Raw genomic sequence first — 25,000 nt, 5'->3', positions numbered from 1 at the left:
TGACAAAGGGTGAAGAAAAAGCTGCTTAAAGGTCGGTAGTACTTGGTGACCAGTAGTCTGAAATGCCGGAAATTTTTCTGTCTCTGTCTGTCCTTGTGGCCATGTCACTAGTAAGGGTGCTGGAGGTAAACGTTTTGTCTGGGCTGACGTTATCCGCCTGAGAGTCAGGGACCTGAACCTTGGATTAACCACTAAGGAGGCTGTCCTATCAGCAGGCGCAAAGTACTGGGACTGCTGTATTGCCATTTGGTGAGTGGATCTGGACCATGCAGTAGTCTCTGGTGGGGCCTCTCGATACCATACTAGTGGGTAATTGTTATGGCTTTACCTTTTCATGTGCTACAAAAAAAAATTTTCCTGTCTTTTTCTCTCTTACTTTCCCTCTCTGTACTGCTCTAACCAAGTATGCCGACCTATTCCACAAATTCCAAAACCTCAACATGAAATATCTCCAGAATAAAAACTCGATTAAACCTAGAACCCCATCTTCCAACGTAGACCCCTACTACCAGGTCTCCTTCTCCAACATCAGGGGTCTACGTTCCAACCTTCCAGAGGTTGAAACCCAATTACAGGAGACAAAACCGGACATATTATTTCTAAGTGAAACTGGAATAGGGCCGACCACTTCCCTAGATGAGTTCATAATTAACGGATACTCTAATTTAACAGCTAAATCTGACACCCAAGATCGCCATGGGCATGGAATATGTGCCTACATTAAGGATAGCTTCCCGTGTGGCAGGGATATCTCTAGAGAAGATCCTAATTTACCCTATATGTGCTTCAGGGTTGCACTTGCTAACACTACTGCATTTATATTTGCCCTCTATAGGCCCCACAACAGCGGAGTTACTATCTTTAAGAGCATATCTGAGAAAATAGACCACATACTGTCTTCACATCCCTCAGCTAACATCCACATCTGTGGTGACTTCAACGTTCATAACGTGGAATGGCTGACCCATTCAAATAAGACAGCTGATGAGGGGAGGTTTTGTCATGATTTTGCCATTGCTTATGACCTCACTCAGATTGTTCGCGAACCCACCCGTGTGCCCGATACACCCGGTCAATATGCAAGCCTCTTAGACCTTTTTCTCTCAACATCCCTTGAGCTATGTTCATGCTCCGTTCATTCTCCTCTAGAATCTTCCGACCACTCCGTCGTATCAGTTAAGATAAAAACGAAATGTAAGAAGCCCTCAGACGTACCCCTCCACTGTACTGTATACCGATACTCTATGGCTGACTGGGATAGCTTCCGTACATTCATATCTGATTTACCTCTGCACTCCATGTTTAAAAAGGAAGTGTCCTCTATAGTATCAGATCTGACCGAATGGTTGACTGTAGGCATAGACCAATTCATACCATCTAAAAAATTCCAACAAAAACCTAACAGCCAGCCATGGTTCTCCCCAGAATGTGCTGCTGCTATCGCGCACAGAAATTACATTTTCCATAGCTACCAACGTAATAGATGCACTAAGACTAAAGCTGCTTTTAGGTCTGCCAGCAACCACTGTAAAAGAGTAATAAAAAATGCAAGAGAGCTATATGCACAGTCTGTTAAATCCAAGGTTGCTGATCAGCGGCTTGGATCCCACCAGTTTTGGCAAATAACAAATAGGATCCTGAACAGAAGTGTGCGTTCTATCCCAACCATTATCAATGGACCAGAGGTCATCTCGTCAGCGTCAGACAAGGCCAAACTATTTGCAAAGAACTTTGCAGCTAATTCTACCCTATGCGACGAAGGCCATCAACTCCCCATATTTCCTCCTATAACACAGAACAAGCTAGGTAACATACAAATATCCGTGCATGAGGTCGCCAAGCTAATAAAGAACCTAGATTCCAGTAAAGCAACTGGCCCTGATGGCATCCCAATTATAGTGTTAAAAAAGCTTCAACCAGAACTTGCTCCCATCCTTCGAAACTATTTAAGCGCTGCCTTAAGGAGAAGTGCTTTCCGACTCCCTGGAAGACCTCATCAGTTTGCCCTGTATTTAAGAATTCAGGTGATAAGTCATCTCCTTATCAGTACAGACCTATAAGTCTCCTGTGTGTTATGAGTAAGTTGCTGGAATCAATATTAAATAGAGAAATAGTCAACCACCTCAGCAGGAATAACCTTCTTAGTGACACACAATATGGTTTCCGCTCTGCAAGATCTATCGCAGATGTGCTGACGGTTATATCCCACAGGATTAGTGAATCTCTTGACAAAGGCTTCCTTTCTAGGGCAATTGCTCTTGACATATCAAAAGCCTTCGACAAGGTATGGCATAAGGATCTACTTCACAAAATTTCCAGCTACGGTATAACTGGAAATGTTTTCTCAATCATTAAATCATTTCTCTCCGATAGGCTCATAAGAGTAGTGGTAGATGGACAAAAATCGGAGGCCTGCAATATAAATGCTGGAGTCCCTCAGGGGTCAATCCTGGGCCCAACTCTCTTCCTGATCTACATCAATGACCTCCCTAAACACATACTTATATCATTCGTTGACATCTATGCTGATGACACGACCATCTACGGCAACACATCAAAGGCTGTAAATGACAAAGTTCTCTCTGATTCTCTCTCCTCTGATCTCGAGCGCGTGGTTCAGTGGGGCAAGATGTGGCTGGTTACCTTTAATGCATCCAAAACCAAACTCCTATCCTTACATCAACGCTCTGATCCCCATCTGGCATCAATTGTGATGGATGGCTCTCGTCTGGGTGAGGCCCCGTGTTTTGACAAGCTTCTGGGTTTGACCTTTACTCCTGATCTGAAATGGAACACGTACATCAAGTCTGTTGCCAAGGTCGCTAGAAAGATGGTGGGATCCTTCTACCGCTCCAGAACATATCTCACTACTGATGCAATTCTCCATCTATATAAAAGCCAAGTACGTCCAAGGATGGAATACTGTTGCCATATCTGGGTAGGAGCTGCTAAAAACAGCCTATCCTGCCTTGACAGAGTACAAAATAGACTTTGTGGCTTAGTGGGGGATGCCCTTTTCTCTACCCTGCAATCTCTCTCCCACAGAAGAGACGTTGCGAGCCTATCCTTGTTTTATCGTTACTTTCATGGCAGGTGCTCGTCTGAACTCCAATCTCTGCCCCCCTCGCCAATCTTTCACGAAAAACACCCGTCTAGCTGAATCCACTGTGAAAAATTTCCCCCACTCTATATCTGTGCCTAAATCAAAACGCGGATTCCATGAACAAAGCTTCTTTCTTAGAACTGCACGCCTGTGGAACTCTGCTCCGTCTGCTTGCTTCCCTCCGGACTACAACTTGGATGTCTTCAAGTCCAATGTTAACAAATTCCTAATGAACCGCCCCCTTAATTAAACACTTCATCAAATCTCCACACTAACGTAATGTACTTGCAATAACCCTTATCCCTGAGTGGCTTCCGGGCCTTGATAAGTGGTGATCACTGTGTAAAAAAAAAAAGAAAAAAAAAAGTCATATTCAATAGATTATATTTACTATAAGTAAGCGAGTTTGTTTTGATCAGTCATATTTTAGATAAAAGGAGACAAATAAATTCGAACTACTGAGATCAAAATCAGCCTTGTAATAGATATAATCTACAATTGAAATTGCTAAAAAATTCATTAAAAATGAAAAATAAAATATTTTCTATGCATAAAAAGAAAATTACTTTAAACATTTACTTAATTTTCTGAATATGGCGTTTTTGTTCTGTGACGGGTACGTACATATTTTTCTGAATTTTTGTTTAAATTTGGTTGAATGTTGGACAACCAGAAATGCTACAAATGCATTTTACCAAAGACATGTGACTCTTTTAATTAGTTGGACTTTGTTGTTGTTGTTTTTTTTTCTTTTTTAACTTTTTTTTTTTTTAAATAAATCAAAATTATCCCATGTTTCACTACAAACCGAAAAAGTAGTCAAAATCAAACCCAATGAACGCTTTAAAATAAGTTAAAGCACAAAAACCTTATCCAGGTAGGTAAAACAGTAAACTCTCGTCTTTGGTTACATTTATTTTATTTTAGCTGATTTTTTGTTCTGTTAACTGCACGGCGAATTTCCCAAAATGGTATTGAGTATATTAAAAAGATTTTTAAAATTGTGGAAAAAAGAAAAATTGTTGCTGAGGAATCAACATTTTGGTGCTTCTGTAGACAAGTTGCCGTGCTATTTTTTAAAGAGTATTTTCAAATTAAATTCAAGATTTATATCTTTATTGAAGGGTTAGGTGAATATACAGATTAGTTATAAAATACCCGCCCCATGTTAAGAATGGGTTTCTAAATAACTTTATTTAAGAATGATCACTTCTCTGCATAAGTAGCAACATTTTTAATAAAAACAAAAAATCGAAATTTTTTTTACATTAAACAAATTTTAAACATCCATATATATAAAAGCGAAAATGCATGTATGTATGCATGTATGAATGCACGTATGTATGTATGTATGTATGTATGTATGTATGTATGTATGTATGTATGTATGTATGTATGTGTGTTCGCTTTTTGTGTGTGTCTACAAAAGGCTTTTTTGGCCGTGATTCTCGGTTGGCTCGCTCCTTCTTAAAACTTTTATATGCTGTCTAAATAATAATATCTACGACTAAGGAACTCTGGTCACAGCGATCTTAATTTACCCGACTTTTACAAGTTATTTTCAAGATATTTTTTGATCGCCGCGTAGCAGGGAAAACAGAAACTGGCTTCCAGCGCAGAACTAGGTCAAACATCATGCGACTTAACGTTCTCGCACCTGTTAATTTCGCTTTATAAACGTCAACTTAACACACTTATCAATTCATCTATTCCCGTGGTCGAGATGTTTAGGTCACAGGTCTTTTTTTCCATTTCCTTTCCACCTCCACGTCAAAGGTTCGGGGTTCAAGCCTATCTTTCTACTAAAACTTTTTATTTCTTTTACACCTCCAAACACCCGGCCAACGTTTTTTTTCTTTTAAACAGGGTTGTTTTGATATACCGCCCCTCCCCCCAACACGAACACCTCTAAACACCCGGACAATGCCGGGTCCCCCGCTAGTTAATAATAAATGAGAAAAGTTATCCAAAATAGCCGTCTCTTTTGGCAATATTAGATAACTTTTCCTAATGTTTACATATTTAAAGCATCTATTTCTCAATAAAAAATATTTATTACTAAATAGATTTTACTCTAAAACATTCCATCTATATATATAAAGCGAAAATGTATGTATGCATGTATGTACGCTTTTTGTGTATGTCTGCAAAAGACTTTTTTGGCCGTGATTCTCAGTTGGCTCGCTCCTTCTTAAAACTTTTATATGCTGTCTAAATAATAATATCTACGACTAAGTAACCTTGGTCGCAGCTATCTTTAATTTACCCGACTTTTAAAAGTTATTTTCGAGATATTTTTTGATCGCCGCGTAGCGGGGAAACAGAAACTGGCTTCCAATGCAAAACTAGGTCAAACATCACGCGACTTAACGTTCTCGCACCTGTTAATTTCGCTTTATAAATGTCAACTTAACACACTTATCAATTCATCTATTCCCGTGATCGAGATGGTTAGGTCGCAGGTCTTTTTGTCCATTTCCTTTCCACCTCCGCGTCAAAGGTTTGGGGTTCAAGCTTTTTACTAAAACTTTTTGTTTTTTTTACACCACAAACACCCGGCCAACATTTTTTTTTAAACAGGGTTGTTTTTATCTACCTACTCCCCCCCAAACACACACACACACACACACACACACACACACACACACACACCTCCAAACACCCGGGCAACGCCGGGTACTCCCCGCTAGTATGCAATATTTAACAAAAATTTTGATATCTAGACATAATTTTTTATTCTCATAATAAACTAATGCCATAATTTAGCGACTTTGCCAATAAACGTTACAGAATTTTTTAATGAACTGCAAACAATTAAATAAACATAAATATTATATTCGATATAGGGGTGCTCAGTTTCTAATGCAACGTTCTAGTAAATCGATCACCCATTTTAGAACCACTCGACGTTTTTAGGCTAAATTTTTATTAGCAAACTGCACAAATAAAATAAACTTGTTAATTAACAAATATTATATTCAGTATTAATCCCTGATACAGAACTATTCTGACATCAATTAGAATAGCTAACCAACCAAAAAGAGATGAAAAAATAAATATACAACAAATAAACATCACGAAAGACAAAATAAGTTGCTGTTTCTAACTATAGGAATCAGTCTTGTTATAACTTATTTTAAAGTGTTTTTTTAAGTAAAATTAGAATGAAAAAAACTAGTTGTCTCAGAAGAGTTGAACCTCAATAATCACTTAAGAATTGAAAATTAAACAAGATACTAATAATAAATGTCCCCAATCATGTGAAAAGATAATGTTTTACCAGTACTTTGTTTAATTTTCGATTTAAAATAAAAATAATGTTAAGCTTCCCTAATTCTTTTACAAGAATACTAAAATTGTGTAGAAAAGCTATTTTGACATGCGTGTATTTTTCCTGTGCAAATACGAATTATATTACAATAATTTGTTGATTTTATAAACTAATGATGAAATATCCGATTCTTAAAGCAAACAATACATTCATGTACGTATTTTCACCATGCGAACAAATCATCATTAAAAGAAATTAAGGATCAGTACCTATTTACAATGCCTCCCCACGGGACAGTGTTAGACACCAGGATTGTTTTTTTAACGTGGAGAAAAGATACAAAAATAAAAAAATTGTCTCATCAGTAGTCGTTTAAAAAAAAAAACAATTTCAGGGGAGATAAATCGTGACATGATAGTTTATTATTACCTCCCTTAAACATTTTTACCAGTTTTCCATTGTTTTGACGCCTTTATAGTTGTCTAAACATGTGTACATACATATGTACACATAAAGTAATATGTTTAATTTTGATTAAATCGTTTGAATTAGGTAAAAGTGAGTTTGCGAACAGTTAAATGATTATTTTTATTTATTGAAATGACAAAATCCAAAATTAGCTCTTCTGTTCAGTGTAGGGTAGCCACCTCCAAAATTTACCACAGAATTACTCCACCCTATATGTAAAACGATGTAACATTATTGTAAATTAATATTATCAATATAACTTTTGTAACATTTAAAAGAAGGGCAAAATAAACTAGTAATCATTTTTTTATTTTTTTTTTTCATCGTGCGAAAATAATGAAATTGCGAGACGAATATCGTGTTTACATAATTGGCGCATAAAATAACGTTCCCATGTAGTAAGCATTCCGAAGGTGAAAACATGCCCGTGTTTAATAAAGCTAGCAAAAATCAACTAATCGTCAGATTTTCATGAATTTTTCGATACTTATCCATTTTAGAATGAAATTGCATATAAAATGCAGTTTCCGTAAAATATACGAGGGGAATTTTTTTTAAGTGCGTGTCCCCCCCCCCGCCTCTATTTATTTTTTTGAAATTGGAACAAAATATATTTACATCGATGGAAATTTCTATTTATTATGAAACATAAGAGTTCAAATAAATAAAACATTTTTTAAAAATTTAAATACACGTATTGAACAAAAACTAACCTCGAAGTTACAATTAAAAAATTGATATAAATTTATTATTTTTCAATAGCGTTTTTTTTTTTTTTCTAATTATATATAATATAAGTTGAATTGCCAAGAAAAAGAAACTTCCTAAAAATTAATTAATTTTTAAAAGATTAAAACGATTAAAATTCTATTTTGAAATGTTCCGTTGCAACATAAATTTTTAATTAATTGTGTTTAAATTTCTTTTTTTAATATTAATTTTTAATATAAACATGACTATTTTATCGTCAAATTAAAACCGATTAAAAAATATTATTGCACAGATATTAAACATTTATAGACGACTCTTATATGTGTTTGTCTCTTTTTACCGAATAAAAATATGGAAGCCGGTAATTAACCAAAGGAACACTCGTACAAAACCGTATTTGATATTTAATATATAAATGTTTATAATATTATTAATCGTTAAACTGTGTAAATCTTAAAACCTAACAAAATTATAGCAAAAGATTAATTATTAATTGCAGTTTGAAGAAGATAAACAAACGTTTTAAAAAAAATCATTAAGTCGCTTATGCTTTTCCATAGTCCGTATAGTTAATACAAGTCTGACGTCACGGAATTACGTGTTCCTTTTTTTTTTTTTTTTTTTTTTTTTTTCACATTCGTTTGGCAATGCCTAATGTCCGGTAAAGCTAATTTCGGATTTTGTAAAGAAACTGAGAACTCTAGAAATCTTTAAATATTCAAATTTTTGCATTTTTTATAAACTGGTAGATAGTATGCAATCGATAATTTGCTGAAAAAATTATGAGATATTGGTTAAATATATATGCGTATATTGTATTACATATTGGTTATCTCATCTTGAGTGTCGTTTTCATAACGTTTCGGCCGATGTAACTGCCGACCTTCTTCAGGAGAAAATCAATTGTGAAAGTGAACTTCTCCTGAAGGTTGAAGGTTTAAGTCTTTGTGTGGATAAAAGGGTCTGTTAAAAATTCTGTCAAGATACTCGAGTTCAGCAAACGATTCCGGAGTTCGACAAAATGTACCTGAACAAAGGTCAGAGGTCACATTGACCGAAACGTTGTGACAATGACCAAGATGAGAACAGTAGTCTGATGAACCTAAATAATAGATAATCAATCCTTATCTAAAAAATTCAGAAACATAAAATGATTTGTTTTGATATAATTATTTTTACTGTGCAATAATTTATCAGTTTGAAATAGGTTAAATATTTAAAAAAAAAAAAAAAAAAAAATTGTTAATGACTGTTTTAGTACAAAAAAGAAAACGCCCACTGATCTTGGCCCACAGCTGCGAATTTGGAATAGGCGCATGTGAAAGAGAAAAAGCGAAAGAATAATCGGGGATACAACAGCTACAAGAGAACCTTTTTTCCACGTGTTTCTATTTATTTCTCTTGTTTTTCTCTTTCAGAATTCAAGATGGAGTTTATTGTTGCAAGAAAACTTGAAAGATTGATACATGATGAAAGATGGCGGGAAATCGTGATTGTTCTTGAATCATTTTCTCTTGAAGAACGACGTTTGATTATCTCCAAGAAAATTAAGAAGAAGAAAAAGAAGAAGAAACCTATTTTCTTGTTGGCTGTTGAAAGTGGTCACTCATACTTGGTTAAATACTTTATTGAATCTTGCAATGTAAACCTGATGGAGACGGGTTCCTGTCTCTGCATAGCTGCAGAGAATGGATTTTTCAACATTGTGAAAATACTTGTAGAGAACGGATCGGACATAAACAAACTCAACCCAAAAGGGTTTTCGCCATTACACTTTGCTTGTATGACGGGCAGTATGGAAATGGTCGAGTATCTTTTAAAAAATGGCGCTCAAGTTAATCTTGTTGCTAATGTGGAACGGATTACTCCGCTAATGGCATCGCTGAGATTTCCAAAAATTTGCAAGTGTCTGTTAATCAACGGTGCCGACCCACAAGTCATGAATATTTATGGAAGGACAGCCTTGATGGTGGCCGTCAAAATGGAAGTTTTCGATAGTATCGAGGAGAATTTGCTACCTTATAGAGGTGACTTAAACCTCATGTTTGAAAAAGTTTACAACGCCAAGTCATCTCGAAGTGTTGTGAACTTATTAAAATCGTATGGCGCAAACAACACAGAGTCATTGGCTAAATTTTACGGATTCCAGGCCTGCAATGCTGCACTCGGTAAAGATTATTATCATATGCAAACATATTGGAGTATGTATACACAAATACAAGGAATGCCATCCAGTACTCCACTATTTGAAATTGAACAGCCAAACAGCAGCCGATCTTGTTTTGAACCAATTTTACATATTTTTGATCCGAATTATCAAAAGGTGTTTCTCTATTTAGAAAAGTATTTTGACTTGTGTAATCCTTACACATTGCAGGCCCTTGCAACCAGCATAAAGTTAGTCGATGGTGTTATAAACGCCTTCAAACTTTTTTCTTTTTTCTTGGAGACATTAGCATTATGCAGTAATGATTTATTTTTCAATACTTTGCCGACCATCAGTGATCTTTATACACATTTAAATAAGATGATATACAATCATTTCTACGACTGTTTGAAAAATAACAGCCTAGAGTTGTTAAAATCCTATTGCCATCATGTTAAGGGGATAGCTGCTCGACTTAAAAATATGAGCAACATAGAAAGATATTTGGTAGCGGGGAAAATCGATTATGTTTTCAGTAACATCGCCAAGATTATTGAGGCCTTTTTAAAGAAAAGCCACGGAAATATGTCGGTGTTAAAAGAAAGTATAGAGAAAATTGTGCAATTTGATTTACGCGGGTCTGATAATAACACACTGTTGCATTTTTGTACCAAGCGAAATTATTCAGTGAAGCTCTACAAAGTGTTGCTGTCGTGTAAGGCTGAAGTCAATTGCCGGAATCGACGCCGTTTTACGCCTGTTCATTATGTGCTCGATAATGTAGACTATGGCAAGAAAGCAATTATTGAATATTTCTTATCGCAGGGATTTCTTTTCGATGCCTCGATCGATGAAGAGTTTTGCCTTTCATGTTCTTTAAAAAAACGCAAGATTTTGCCACAACCAGTAAAACACACGACTTTGCAATGCTTGGCTGCAAACGTAGTCAGCAAAAATATATTTTCATATGATGAAGTGCCAAGACATCTAGAAGACTTTATATTGTTGCACACTTGAGTTGCTTACATCCTTTACCTCTGTTGCTATTGCAACGTTGAATCTCATTTCATGTTGACATAACTTGATATTTGCGGCGCAATAACAAAGAGCCCTTGTGAGGAGTCTCGACTCCTTACATTTTGGAGACTTATACCCGACCACCATTGTCGTTTCAATAATTGAGAAAACCCGATAAAAAAAAAAAAGAACAGTTTGATCAAAACATCACATGTGCATTTGAGAAGCTTCATTAATTTACAAGTGGAAAAGGCCTGGTGTATAAGGTAAACGGTAGGCTTTTTGATAAGACAAGTACGTTTAAACAATTGGACAATGATACTTGACTTTTGCATTTGAAACTTTAACTCTAGCTATTATATAAAAAAAAATAGTTTATAAACTCAACACTACGGTCGAAAACTAGAAGCAGACGTTACATGTTATTCCTCTCCATGCAACACATATCCTCAACCCCCACTGTCCAAGTTTCACTTCCATATGTCATCACATTCCGTATATATGCTTAATATACTTTTATCCTTGGTCAACAATATCCAATATTTTTTTTTTATATAAATTATAAAGATAATTGTTCATAAGGAAAGTTTGCTTTGCTCAACAAAGTGTTTTCGTATTGAACAAGATCCATCTTTTGCAACATTTCCATCTCAAACCACCAATTGACTGCAAATAACGGTTCGAGGCACATGGTAAATTACAGATTTCACACCTCAAAGAACTGACTATTAATCGAAATGTTGGTAATTCATTGAATCGTTTCAAAATTGTCAGACAGCTTCATGACAAGTTGGACCATTATTTTTTCAGCCCACATGAAATCATTGTCATAAACATCATTTACAAGACTTTTTGAATGCATTCTAAGAACTTGGCGGCCATTTTCTTTCTAGGCCGTTGTATCTACACATTATCACTTTCGATATATTTTTTTTTCTAATTTTTAAAACAATAAAATATACTTTTAAAAATCTGTTATGTTGTGTTATTGATTTTTATCGGGGGGTTTTTTTTTTGGGGGGGGGGGTAATAAATGATTTGATGATGTGTTTACTTCTGGAATGTTGAATTCTTTACTGAAATGATTGAATGGTTTGATCAAGGTTAAATGATTCCAAATTTCGAAGTGACAACAAATTTTAAATGGCTAATTTATTTTTGTTTTATTTTTATTTATTTTATTATTTTCGAATGATCTAATGTTGAGTTTATTTCAGAAATGTTGAATTCTATTTATCTTTAATTTCAAATTTTAAAAAAATCAGGTCAATAAAAAGAGGGTGATTGGTAGGGGGGGTCGTCTGCTGCCATCATCTTTGTCTACTCTCTAAACTAGTTTCAATCGCCAAAATACCACATTCACTCTGAGTTGACATTTTTCAAGGAATATCCTCTGATTCATTTTGTGTCAGTTCTTTTTATAAATAAACAAAATATTCGATAGTGGGAATCAATTATTTATAAGACGAACTGAAATGGAGTAGCTTAATTCAGAAAAAATGCTTTCAACTTTCAAAGAGTAACATAGTAATTTGTTATTTTTTTAGCTATTAAGAACAATTCAAAATGGCTGATTTAAGATGTTATTGAACTTTTTGGATTGGAACAATTTTGTTTTGGTTAATTTGTATTGTCTCCTTTTGTACACACACTACTGCAGACTCACTTGCGAAGACACCGTCAACTAGACACACCATGTCAACACAAACAAAAATTTTCCTTCCAAACGAACAATTCACTTCACTGTCCAAGCAACTCGTTGCACATGTCAGCACAAATAAAAAAAAAAAAAAACAAATGTCAGCCTAAAAAAAGAGTAAACGCCTTTTCCACGCATAAGTAAATACTTTTTTTTTATGAACACACTCCGTTTTTTTAAACAACCACACCAACAGCAAAAAAAAAAAAAAAAAAAAAAAAAAAAAACAGGACAAAATGTCACTTCCCCAGAACATTACTTATTTAAAAAAAAAATATATATATATACACTGCATATTTTTTTCCTGGGAAGGGGAGTATTGTCCAAGCCTGTTCTAGTCTCACACAAAACATGCATTCACATTTCAAACCACTTTTCTTGTCATACCCAGACGCGCACACAAACATACGTGCGCACGTACACACACGTACATATATTCACGTTCACGTACATACATTCACATTCATGTGCATACACACACACACTAACGTACACACATGTACGCACACATACGTGCACATGTACGCACACATGGACTACGTCACTTCCCCTGAAAGGAAATCCACAAGTGCACTACACTCTTTACTGACATAAGTCCATTTTCTTTTTTTTAACCTGATAATTAACTTTTGGAGAGCACATGAAAAGAATCCTTAATTTTACATTCTAAAATAAAATTATCAGATAAAAAATATATAATTTCCTGTGGAGGTGTCAATCTACAAAATAAATTGTCAGCAGTAATTTTATCTTCTTCAAAGAAAATAAGGTACCATTGTGGTTACTGGTTATAGAAAAAAAATTAAATTAACCGGAACGAAACTTCTCCAGTCAAAAACCTCGAAATTACTCATTTAAATTTCTGCTGTTTGCTGATTATTTCCTACTATGATTTATTTTAATAAATTAATTTTTTTTCTTTGTACAATGACTGATCCTTTTGGTAAAGAATTCTGTTTCTGTTTTTTTGTTTTCTTCAAATGGTCACCCAATTTATAACCATCACCAATTCGACCATTTAATAAAAAAATTGTTTTCAAGCAAATATTCTAGATTTTAGAATGTGGATCACTTTGCTATATAGATCTTACGTAAAATGATCACCCATTTCTTGTCCATCAATTTTCGGAAACTTAATGGAAAAATGGTGAGATCCTTCTATCGATCCAGTAGATATCTCACTGCTGATGCAATTCTTTATCTATATAAGAGCCAGGTATATCCAAGGATGGAGTGCTATTGCCACATCTAGGCAAGAGCTGCTAGAAAGGACTTCATAGCCTAGTAGGGAATGCCCTTTTCTTTTCCCTGCAATCTCTTTCTCACAGAAGAGTTGTTGCATGCCTGTCTCTGCTTTATCGTTATTTTCATGGTAAGTGCTCGTCTGAGCTCCAATCAATGGTCCCCCCTCACCAAACTTTCACAAGAAACACACGTCTAGCTGAAAACACTATCAATAATTCCCCCCACTCTTTATCTGTGCCTAAATCTAAACGTAGATTCCATGAACAAAGTTTCTTTCTTAGAACTGCACGTCTGTGGATCTGTCTTCCATTTGCTTGCTGTCCAGCTGACTACAATATGGTTGTTTTCAAGTCAAATTAAACAAGTTCTTGATGAACCATTCTACTTAAGTTAACAAATTTACCAAATTGCCATTACTATCGATTATTATTATATCACATTGACTACTGTACACTCTTTAACCTTTATCCTCGAGTGGCCTCTGAGCTTTGATAAGTGGTGATGCTTAAGTAAAAAAAAAAAATATGCAATCATTTGATCTGCCTCACACCACTCTGACCGTGCATCTCAGAAGAGGCACTTTGAAAAAAATTGAGACAGAAATAATTAGTTCTATAAATAAGATTTCAATAATACTGCAAGAAATGTTTACCCTATTTTTACGAAGTAATTTTTTTTTTTTTTTTTTGTACACTGACTGATCCTTTTGCTAAAGAATTCTGTTTTTGTTTTCTTCAAATATATTTTGGAGAGATCAGGTCCCTATATAAATGTAATGTAAACTGGTCACACAATTTATAACCATCACCAATTCGACCATTTAAAAAAAGATTTTGAGGGAATATTCTAGATTTTAGAGTGGCGGTCACTTTCCTATATAGATCTTATGTAAAATTATCATCCATTTCTTGTTTCATGTATTTTCGGAAACATTAAGTAAAAAAAAAAAAAAAAAAAAATGCAATCATTTGTTGCGGACCAGGATATAAAATACCCTAACTCACTACAAGAAAAAATAATGAAACCAACTGAATGAAAGAAACAAAGAACTCAAATGCTGGAATAAAATAAACATAAATTTATTTTCTGTTGAGAAATGAAAATCTTCGGTGTACACGTGTTCATTCAGCCGTTGACGATTACGCGCGTGGAAGGAAAGGAAATGCAATAGAGAAACGCGAAGTGGCAAGCCGGCTGTAGAAAGAAAGGGTTAAGCTCAGTAAAACGTTGCGCACATGTCTGTGTCGATGGGCCAAAGCGAAGGGGAGATACAGTGAGAAAAGTCAATCCAGTTCATGGAGAGGGAAAGCGTATAAAGTGTACTTGCGCTTGCCCCACATTACAGTAGTAGGGAAAGTGACGTCGGTCGGTTCATTGACTAAGCAGCTTGAACGCTGGTCCAAACGAAAAAGGGAAGTCAACAGGTTTTGTTGACTTTTATACTGGAGTTAGTGATCTGGGTGCGCATGTCTGGTTTTCACTTAAAAGGAAGTGACGTCACAGCTCGGGTGTGTGTATGCGCATGAATGTGATTGTATGTATGAGGCTGTGTATATGTGTGTGTGTGTGTGTGTGTGTGTGTGTGCGTACGTGCGTGCGTACATGTGGATGTGTATATGTGAAGAAAAACATGTTCGAACACATTTGACTTGCCTTGTGCCACTTTGTGACCTTGTGTCTCGGAAATTGCACTTTAAAAAAAAAAAGTTGTAGACACAAAAAATAGTAAGTTATATAAATTAGATTTTAATAAGACTGCAAGAAACATTTACTCTATTTTGCATTGACGGGACCAGATCGTTTAAAGGCAGTTAATCTGCAGCAGTAGCAATTAATCATGCCTAATTTCATCATCATCATCAGCAGCAGCCTTGCTGTTTTAACAGCGTTGACCACCATGGATCTACAAATTGTAGCGCCATGATAATCTCATGAAGACAAGTAAAGGCGATAGTTTCTCATTGCTTTCCGTCTTGGTTCAGGTGTGCATCTTCCCCATAAGTTAAACATACAGCGCCTAGCCTTCCCAAATGGTCAACGAGATTGTGCCTAATTTAGTCGAACATAAATAGTAACATTGCTAAATGTATGAATTCTGCCCATGCCTTTGCTCTCCCGCCTGAAAACCACAAGAAGCGATGCCCAAAATGCCCCCCCAGTACGCTAGTTTTCGCATTTACAGAATGAGTCAACCTATCGCAGCTCGTTAATGCGGCCGCCAGAATTGTATAGCCTCTGCAGGTTATTGTTTCACTTTTTTAAAGAAAAAAGTGAAGAAAAAATGCTATAAGAAATGTACACAGAAAGAAATATGGTTATGGTCAAAGAGTGGGTGATCATTTTATATTTATATGGAGAAATAACCCACCACCACCACCACCACCACCACCACCACCACCACCATCTCTACTCTAAAATCTAAAATATTTACAGATATGTACAAATTTTTAACAATTTTCTTTTTCAGCAGGTGTGCACATTTGAAGAATAGAAAACGTCCGTGACTCATATGGAACTTTTTCAACAGATGCACAAATTCGATCACAACATTGTCAAACTTTACCCTTGTCTGGAGGAATGTTGTGTTCCCCCCCACCAACAAATGACATTTGTTTGATTGAAGATAGGTCCAGTGAAAGAAAAATTAGAAACAGAAAGAATTTATTCATAAAAAACAGACTTTTATAGTTACAGATGGCACAAATAACCTATAATTCTTCTCCATCTCTCCTAAACAATATCCAAGTCTAATAATAATCTAACAAGCATAAGAAGAGATGTTGCGAGTTTGTCTCTGATGTATCGTTATTTTCATGGAAAGTGTTCGACTGAGCTTCAATCTATGGTCCCCCCTCACCAAACTTTCACAAGAAACACTAGACTAGCTGTAAACACTATCAATAATTCCCCCCACTCTTTATCTGTGCCTAAACCTAAACGTAGATTCCATGAACAAAGCTTCTTTCTTAGAACTGCACGCCTGTGGAATTGTCTTCCGTTTTCCTGCTTTCCGGCTGACTACAATATGGTTGTGTTCAAGTCTAAAGTAAATAAGTTCTTGATGAGCCGTTCCATATAAGTTATCAAATTTACCAAATTTTCATTACTAATGATTACTATATTGTCTAATTTCTACTGTACACTCTTTAACCCTTATCCTTGAGTGGCCTCTTGGCCTTGATAATGTGGTGATGCCTATGTAAAAAAAAAAAATAAAAATAAAATAAAAACACGAAAAATATATCCAGTTTGGTAGAAAAGTAACTTATCTTGCTTTTGATAACATTTATTTGTTATATATTTGTTTTTTGACAACTTTTTCAAATCTATGTGTACAGTAATACAAACCCGGGTACTGGTAGCGGTTTTAGTTCCATGCCGAACACCATAAAAAAAGACTGAGTTCTCCCTCTCCCTACGCATGCGCAAAGAACATGTTTTAGTTGGTATAGTAACTAAACGATCATGAATTTTTATCGACATTTTTTTATAAGTTTTACTGTTTATGAATATTGAAATAAATGAAATTACTACACATTTATTAGTAATAATTTTTTTTTTATATTTACATTTTTTTAAATGAAAAGAAAAAGTCGATAAAAGTGAGACATAAACAGTAAAACGTCGTCATTTAAAAAGAAAATGCGGTTATCCTGACGCTGTGCACTTCTTTGTTTACATTGGAAGTGACGTCACACAAATCTTATAATACGGATGGCTACAATTGTAAAAATAACTTGTTTTATTTTTCTTTCATTTTGAGCTCCTTTTTTCTCCCGTTTAACTTTTTTTTTTTCTCCCATTTCTTATTTTGAGCGGAAAATTTATTTTATTTTCATTTTGAGCTCTTTTTCCGATCTGGCGTTACCTTTTTATAGGTACTCCTGCAGTCCTGCACTTTACGACCCGAGTTATTTTTTAACGCTATTATTTAGAAACCTATTATTTAACATGGGGAAGGGAGGGTGTATTGTAACTATTCTGTACTTTCACCTAACAATTCAATTAAAAAACTAACATTTCTTCATATCTTGAAAACTACTCGTTTGCCGTAATTTTAAACGTTATTTTCGTTTTCAGCGACCCCGAAAACCTTTAAGAGTGGTAATTTTAAAGGAATTTTCGAGGGTGGAGTAATTCTTCATATTTACCTTTTTTGCTTCGTGGTGACGGCGTGTGTGTGCCCAGTTGACGGTATCTTCGCAAGTGAGTTTGCGGTAATGTGTGCATCGTTTGGACTGGCGCTAGTTGCGCATTCGTTCGTGTTGAACAGGGTTTGGTTGCCGGCTGTCAACGAAACTTCCAAGTTGTGAGTTTATCAGCGTGCGTGGTGCATCGCAACTCATATTGTTGATAGGGATGTCCTGTAATTGTTTCTTTGTTGTTGCATCTGCTGTGCGGGAGAAAATGTGTATAGGCCTAGTTTGCGGTAATGTGTGCATCATTTGGACTGGCGCTAGTTGTACATTCGTTCGTGTTGAATAGGGTTTGGTTGCCGGCTGTCAACGAAACTTCCAAGTTATGAGTTTATCAGCGTGCGTGGTGCATCTCAACTCATATTGTTGATTAAACTTCAATATATGTACGTGTGTGGACGTGGGCGCATATGTTTGTGTGCGCGTATGTATGCAACAAGTAATATAGCTTAAAATGTGAATGTGTGTTTGTGTGAGACTAGGAAAGGCTCGCACAGAATAAATGTAGAAAAACAAAATAATGTTATTTTAAACGGATTAAATTTTCACTTTTTTATGTTGGAAAAAAAAAAGCAAAAATTAAACATTTCTTTCAAAGAGTAAACAAGTATAATTGAACAAATAGTATAAAAATCGTTCATCAACAAAAACGATGAGCACGTGACTTGAAACCTAAAATACATTTTGCATACGTAATTATGCTGGGTTAAACAGGGCCGAGAAGAAAAAAATAACAAAATACCAAGGGATTATGTACGCCATGAAAATATACTTAAATCTTAAGGACATCTCCATTATTTCAGTAATTATAAAAGCAACCGGATTCATGAAAAATAATTTCAAACACACACACACACACACATATATATATATATATAATCAAACATGCATATTTTTTACGACCTGGCCCATCATAGTAAAAACACCCCCAACCACCCCATATTAGGAACGGCTTTCGGAATAAACATCTCCAACCACCCCATGTTAAGAACGGCTTTTGAGGTTGGGGGTGTTTATTCCGAAAGCCGTTCTTAACATGGGGAGGTTGAGGTGTTTATAATACGCTGGGGCACGTCGTAAAAACTTACCCAAATATGGCTGGATAACAATTTGCTGCCAATATATATATATATATATATATATCCGGTGAAGCAAAAAGCAAGTTCGGGACAAGATCAAAGTGTAGTATCTGATCTTCAGACGCTGCACTTCAATTTCTTGTTCTGTCAGTGGAGGAGAAGCCCTTCACGACTGAGACAATTTTTATTTTTGTTCCTTTTCTCCACATTAAAAAAACGACCCTGGTGTCTAACTCTGTCCTGTGGGGAGGCATTGTAAATAGGAACAATGTTAAAACGATCTCTCGGTTATAATGTTGTAGATAACGGGTTAATGTCCAGCATCGGGGATGATGCCCCATTCCCAGCTTAAACAAATAAGAAAATTAATCATAATAAAAAAAAGAGAACAAAAAGTGTGATATAAACTTAAAAATGTATTTCACATAGGTATGCAAAATATAGAACAAAAGTATGAAATATTTTGTTAAAATGAAGTAAAATGCACTTACAGTAAACAGTAGATTCTTTAGACGACACGAGGGTGAAAGTTAAGTTGGGGTTAGTGTGATAGTAAACGTTGGGGTTAAGTTAGTGTGATAGCAAACGTTGGGGTTAAGTTAGGGTGATAGCAAACGTTGGGGTTAAGTTAGTGTGATAGCAAACGTTGGGGTTAAGTTAGGGTGATAGCAAACGTTGGGTTAAGTTAGGGTGATAGCAAACGTTGGGGTTAAGTTAGGGTGATAGCAAACGTTGGGGTTAAGTTAGGGTGATAGCAAACGTTGGGGTTAAGTTAGGGTGATAGCAAACGTTGGGGTTAAGTTAGTGTGATAGCAAACGTCGGGGTTAAGTTAGGGTGATAGCAAACGTTGGGGTTAAGTTAGTGTGATAGCAAACGTTGGGGTTAAGTTAGGGTGATAGCAAACGTTGGGGTTAAGTTAGGGTGATAGCAAACGTTGGGGTTAAGTTAGGGTGATAGCAAACATTGGGGTTAAGTTAGGGTGATAGCAAACGTTGGGGTTAAGTTAGGGTGATAGCAAACGTTGGGGTTAAGTTAGTGTGATAGCAAACGTTGGGGTTAAGTTAGTGTGATAGCAAACGTTGGGGTTAAGTTAGGGTGATAGCAAACGTTGGGGTTAAGTTAGGGTGATAGCAAACGTTGGGGTTAAGTTAGGGTGATAGCAAACGTTGGGGTTAAGTTAGGGTGATAGCAAACGTTGGGGTTAAGTTAGTGTGATAGCAAACGTTGGGGTTAAGTTAGTGTGATAGCAAACGTTGGGGTTAAGTTAGTGTGATACCAAATTTTGGGGTTAAGTTAGGGTGATAGCAAACGTTAGGGTTAAGTTAGTGTGATAGCAAACGTTGGGGTTAAGTTAGGGTGATAGCAAACGTTGGGGTTAAGTTAGTGTGACAGCAAACGTTGGGGTTAAGTTAGTGTGATAGCAAACGTTGGGGTTAAGTTAGTGTGATAGCAAACGTTGGGGTTAAGTTAGGGTGATAGCAAACGTTGGGGTTAAGTTAGGGTGATAGCAAACGTTGGGGTTAAGTTAGGGTGATAGCAAACGTTGGGGTTAAGTTAGTGTGATAGCAAACGTTGGGGTTAAGTTAGGGTGATAGCAAACGTTGGGGTTAAGTTAGGGTGATAGCAAACGTTGGGGTTAAGTTAGGGTGATAGCAAACGTTGGGGTTAAGTTAGGGTGATAGCAAACGTTGGGGTTAAGTTAGGGTGATAGCAAACGTTGGGGTTTAGTTAGGGTGATAGCAAACGTTGGGGTTAAGTTAAGGTGATAGCAAACGTTGGGGTTAAGTTAGGGTGATAGCAAACTTTGGGGTTAAGTTAGGGTGATAGCAAACGTTGGGGTTAAGTTAGGGTGATAGCAAACGTTGGGGTTAAGTTAGGGTGATAGCAAACGTTGGGGTTAAGTTAGGGTGATAGCAAATGTTGGGGTTAAGTTAGGGTGATAGCAAACGTTGGGGTTAAGTTAGGGTGATAGCAAACTTTGGGGTTAAGTTAGGGTGATAGCAAACGTTGGGGTTAAGTTAGGGTGATAGCAAACGTTGGGGTTAAGTTAGGGTGATAGCAAACGTTGGGGTTAAGTTAGGGTGATAGCAAATGTTGGGGTTAAGTTAGGGTGATAGCAAACGTTGGGGTTAAGTTAGGGTGATAGCAAACGTTGGGGTTAAGTTAGTGTGATAGCAAACGTTGGGGTTAAGTTAGTGTGATAGCAAATGTTGGGGTTAAGTTAGGGTGATAGCAAACGTTGGGGTTAGGTTAGTGTGATAGCAAACGTTGGGGTAAAGTTAGGGTGATAGCAAACGTTGGGGTTAAGTTAGGGTGATAGCAAACGTTGGGGTTAAGTTAGGGTGATAGCAAACGTTGGGGTTAAGTTAGGGTGATAGCAAACGTTGGGGTTAAGTTAGGGTGATAGCAAACGTTGGGGTTAAGTTAGGGTGATAGCAAACGTTGGGGTTAAGTTAGGGTGATAGCAAACGTTTGGGTTAAGTTAGGGTGATAGCAAACGTTGGGGTTAAGTTAGTGTGATAGCAAACGTTGGGGTTAAGTTAGGGTGATAGCAAATGTTGGGGTTAAGTTAGGGTGATAGCAAACGTTGGGGTTAAGTTAGTGTGATAGCAAACGTTGGGGTTAAGTTAGGGTGATAGCAAACGTTGGGGTTAGGTTAGGGTGATAGCAAACGTTGGGGTTAGGTTAGTGTGATAGCAAACGTTGGGGTTAAGTTAGGGTGATAGCAAACGTTGGGGTTAGGTTAGGGTGATAGCAAACGTTGGGGTTAGGTTAGTGTGATAGCAAACGTTGGGGTTAAGTTAGGGTGATAGCAAACGTTGGGGTTAAGTTAGGGTGATAGCAAACGTTGGGGTTAAGTTAGGGTGATAGCAAACGTTGGGGTTAAGTTAGGGTGATAGCAAACGTTGGGGTTAAGTTAGGGTGATAGCAAACGTTGGGGTTAAGTTAGGGTGATAGCAAACGTTGGGGTTAAGTTAGGGTGATAGCAAACGTTGGGGTTAAGTTAGGGTGATAGCAAACGTTGGGGTTAAGTACGGGTGATAGCAAACGTTGGGGTTAAGTTAGGGTGATAGCAAACGTTGGGGTTAAGTTAGTGTGATAGCAAACGTTGGGGTTAAGTTAGGGTGATAGCAAATGTTGGGGTTAAGTTAGGGTGATAGCAAACGTTGGGGTTAAGTTAGTGTGATAGCAAACGTTGGGGTTAAGTTAGGGTGATAGCAAACGTTGGGGTTAGGTTAGTGTGATAGCAAACGTTGGGGTTAAGTTAGGGTGATAGCAAATGTTGGGGTTAAGTTAGGGTGATAGCAAACGTTGGGGTTAGGTTAGTGTGATAGCAAACGTTGGGGTTAAGTTAGGGTGATAGCAAACGTTGGGGTTAGGTTAGGGTGATAGCAAACGTTGGGGTTAGGTTAGTGTTATAGCAAACGTTGGGGTTAAGTTAGGGTGATAGCAAACGTTGGGGTTAAGTTAGGGTGATAGCAAACGTTGGGGTTAAGTTAGGGTGATAGCAAACGTTGGGGTTAAGTTAGGGTGATAGCAAACGTTGGGCAAGAGAAGGCCTGTTTCGGTCTGTATGGGACAAAGTTCGCAAACTGACTGAGAAGGAGACCTCTTCTAAGGCGGTATATAAAAGGGATGTTCGGGTCAGAAAGGTCAACACACAGGAAGCAGTGCATTCTAGTTCCGTCGACTACATTCATCAGCGTGGTTTATTAAAGTTTTTCTACACGTCACCCCACCTTCTCAAGATCAGTTTATGTATTCTTTTTTGAGGGGGATCATCTTTTATTTTAATCAACATCGTTAAATTTTTCATGAAATAACATTTAACACACACACACACACACACACACACACACACATTATATACATGTTATATATATACACACACATATACATATTATATACACACATTATATACATGTTATATATACACACATATTATATACATGTTAAACACATGCGCACACACACACACACACACACACACACGATTGCAGTCGAGGAGATTGGTGTAAATTGGTGCTTGATATTTTCATTTCTTAAATTCTTTTTATATGACTTATACAAAAAGATCTAAATTTAATATAAAAATATGATCATAACTTTTGCTTGTACATAAAAATTAATAAATAAAATCTTATTGTTATTGTTCTTCTTTTTGTCATTATTGTAGATGAAAGTCTTCAGCTAAAAGTCCCCCACCCCCGTAAACAAAAGTGGGATTCTACTTTTTTTTAAACAATTACATGCGTACACTATAAAAAAAGTGACGGAAAGAACAAAAAAATGTTTGTTTTTTTAAGAATTTCAAGTTTCAAATGTAAATTAAATGTAAAATGACCCCTCTCCCCATTTTTTTAAGACATTTGTTATCGATATAAAATCTGTATATGTGTGTGTGAATCATGATTACATAATTTTCACTTCACTCATAAAATTACATACATTATATACATATATATATATATATATATATATATATATATATATATATACTCGGGTTTTTTTATTCAAAAGTAATGGACTAATGAATTCAACGAGGTTGTTAGATAGTGCTCAATAAAAGGAGCTGATAATACTTGTTTATTGTTATATAAACATGATTACATCCTGCTGCTACAAATAGCCACTTGTTTCAATCAAACAACATATATCACCAGGCAACGACTTGACTATTCAAAAGTTCAATGAATAATCTTATTATTATTCATTGAACTTTTGAATAGTCAAGTCGCTGCCTGATGATATCTGTTGTTTGATTGAAACAAGTGGCTATTTGTAGCAGCAGGATGTAACCATGTTTATATAACAATAAACAAGTATTATATATATATATATATATATATATATATATATATATATATATATATATATATGTATATATATGCATATGTGTGTGTATATATATGTATATATATGTGTATATATATGTATATATATATGTATATATATATATATGTATATATATATGTATATATATATATATATGTATATATATATGTATATATATATGTATATATATATGTGTTACAGAGAGAGAGAGAGAGAGAGAGAGAGAGAGAGAGAGAGAGGAGAGTAAACGTGGAGGTAGACACGTTTACCAGAACCGAAGGTCAGCTAACCAAATTACATGTGTATGACGTGATCAGCAGATCTGGAGATTTGATTTGAGCTTTGAAGAAGACGGACGTTTTTCCGTGGTCTCCCCCTCTTAACTGGGGAGGGGGAGACGAACGTTGACGTGTGTGAAGAAGAACCCACACAAGCAGATTTCACTTCCACCTGCTGCAGGACCTCTGGGGAAAGTGAAATAAAAAACTATAAAACACATTCATCGTCTTGGAGTGATAAATCTTCGTCAAACAGGTATCAAGTCTCCCTCCAGGATGAGAAATTCCCAGATGGCCCAACATCGAAGAAGCAGAGGTAGGTTCAGAAATTACATGTCACACACACGAATACATTTTGATGTTATACAGTGTATACAAGAAACGTAAATGGTGCCTTCAATGATAACCAATATATAACACATATTCAATTTGGTGCTTGTGGACCAGTCGCATCACTGATGCGATAATCGAACCTGTGTTTAAGAAAATACAACGTGGAAGCATGGAGATTTAGTGTCAAGAAAAAAGAAATAGACTAAAAAAAAGAAAAAAAAAGATGACAAGAAAAACAATAAAATGTATGGAAAAAAAAAAAGAAAAAGAAAGAGCAGTAGAAAAAAAATACAAATGAACACACACACAACGTAGGGTCCATTAAAACACTAGGCGAATTAGAAAAATAATTTAAAAAAAAAAAGAAAAGCAATACACACGTACAACCTTTTCACGAAGAAAGAAAAGGAAGACATACAGACACACAGATGTAAAACTTTATATATAGAAAATAGTTAAAAAAAAAATGTTTATCGTATTAGGAATTAGCTCGTTATGAACGAAGAAAAATATCACTTAATGTCAAAATTAGAAGGGAAAAACAAAGAATGGCCTTATTCTGTAAATTTTTAACAACAGCCAGTGAGAAAACCAGAACGAAAAAAAAAAAGAAATAG

General features: G+C 35.9%; 2 protein-coding genes across 2 annotated transcripts in view; both read left to right on the top strand.

Annotated features, from left to right (window-relative positions):
• Window positions 1-11,689, top strand: part of LOC145265511 (uncharacterized) — a 24,863-nt gene extending 13,174 nt beyond the window's left edge. Inside the window, exon 2 of the mRNA XM_080121412.1 lies at window positions 8,972-11,689. Within this exon, the coding sequence (XP_079977538.1) occupies window positions 8,980-10,716 (1,737 nt within the window). The 5' untranslated portion in view covers window positions 8,972-8,979 and the 3' untranslated portion in view covers window positions 10,717-11,689. The remainder of the gene's footprint in view (window positions 1-8,971) is intronic.
• The window catches only part of LOC145265657 (uncharacterized), a 209,279-nt gene that overhangs the window by 156,524 nt on the left and 27,755 nt on the right, over window positions 1-25,000 (top strand). The gene's annotated exons all lie outside the window — the stretch shown is intronic.

The sequence above is a fragment of the Euprymna scolopes genome, chromosome 40, assembly GCF_053919585.1.
Source record: "Euprymna scolopes isolate OS-2025 chromosome 40, ASM5391958v1, whole genome shotgun sequence".
Classification (NCBI taxonomy): Eukaryota; Metazoa; Mollusca; class Cephalopoda; order Sepiida; family Sepiolidae; genus Euprymna; species Euprymna scolopes.
This window is presented reverse-complemented; position numbering and strand designations above follow the sequence as displayed.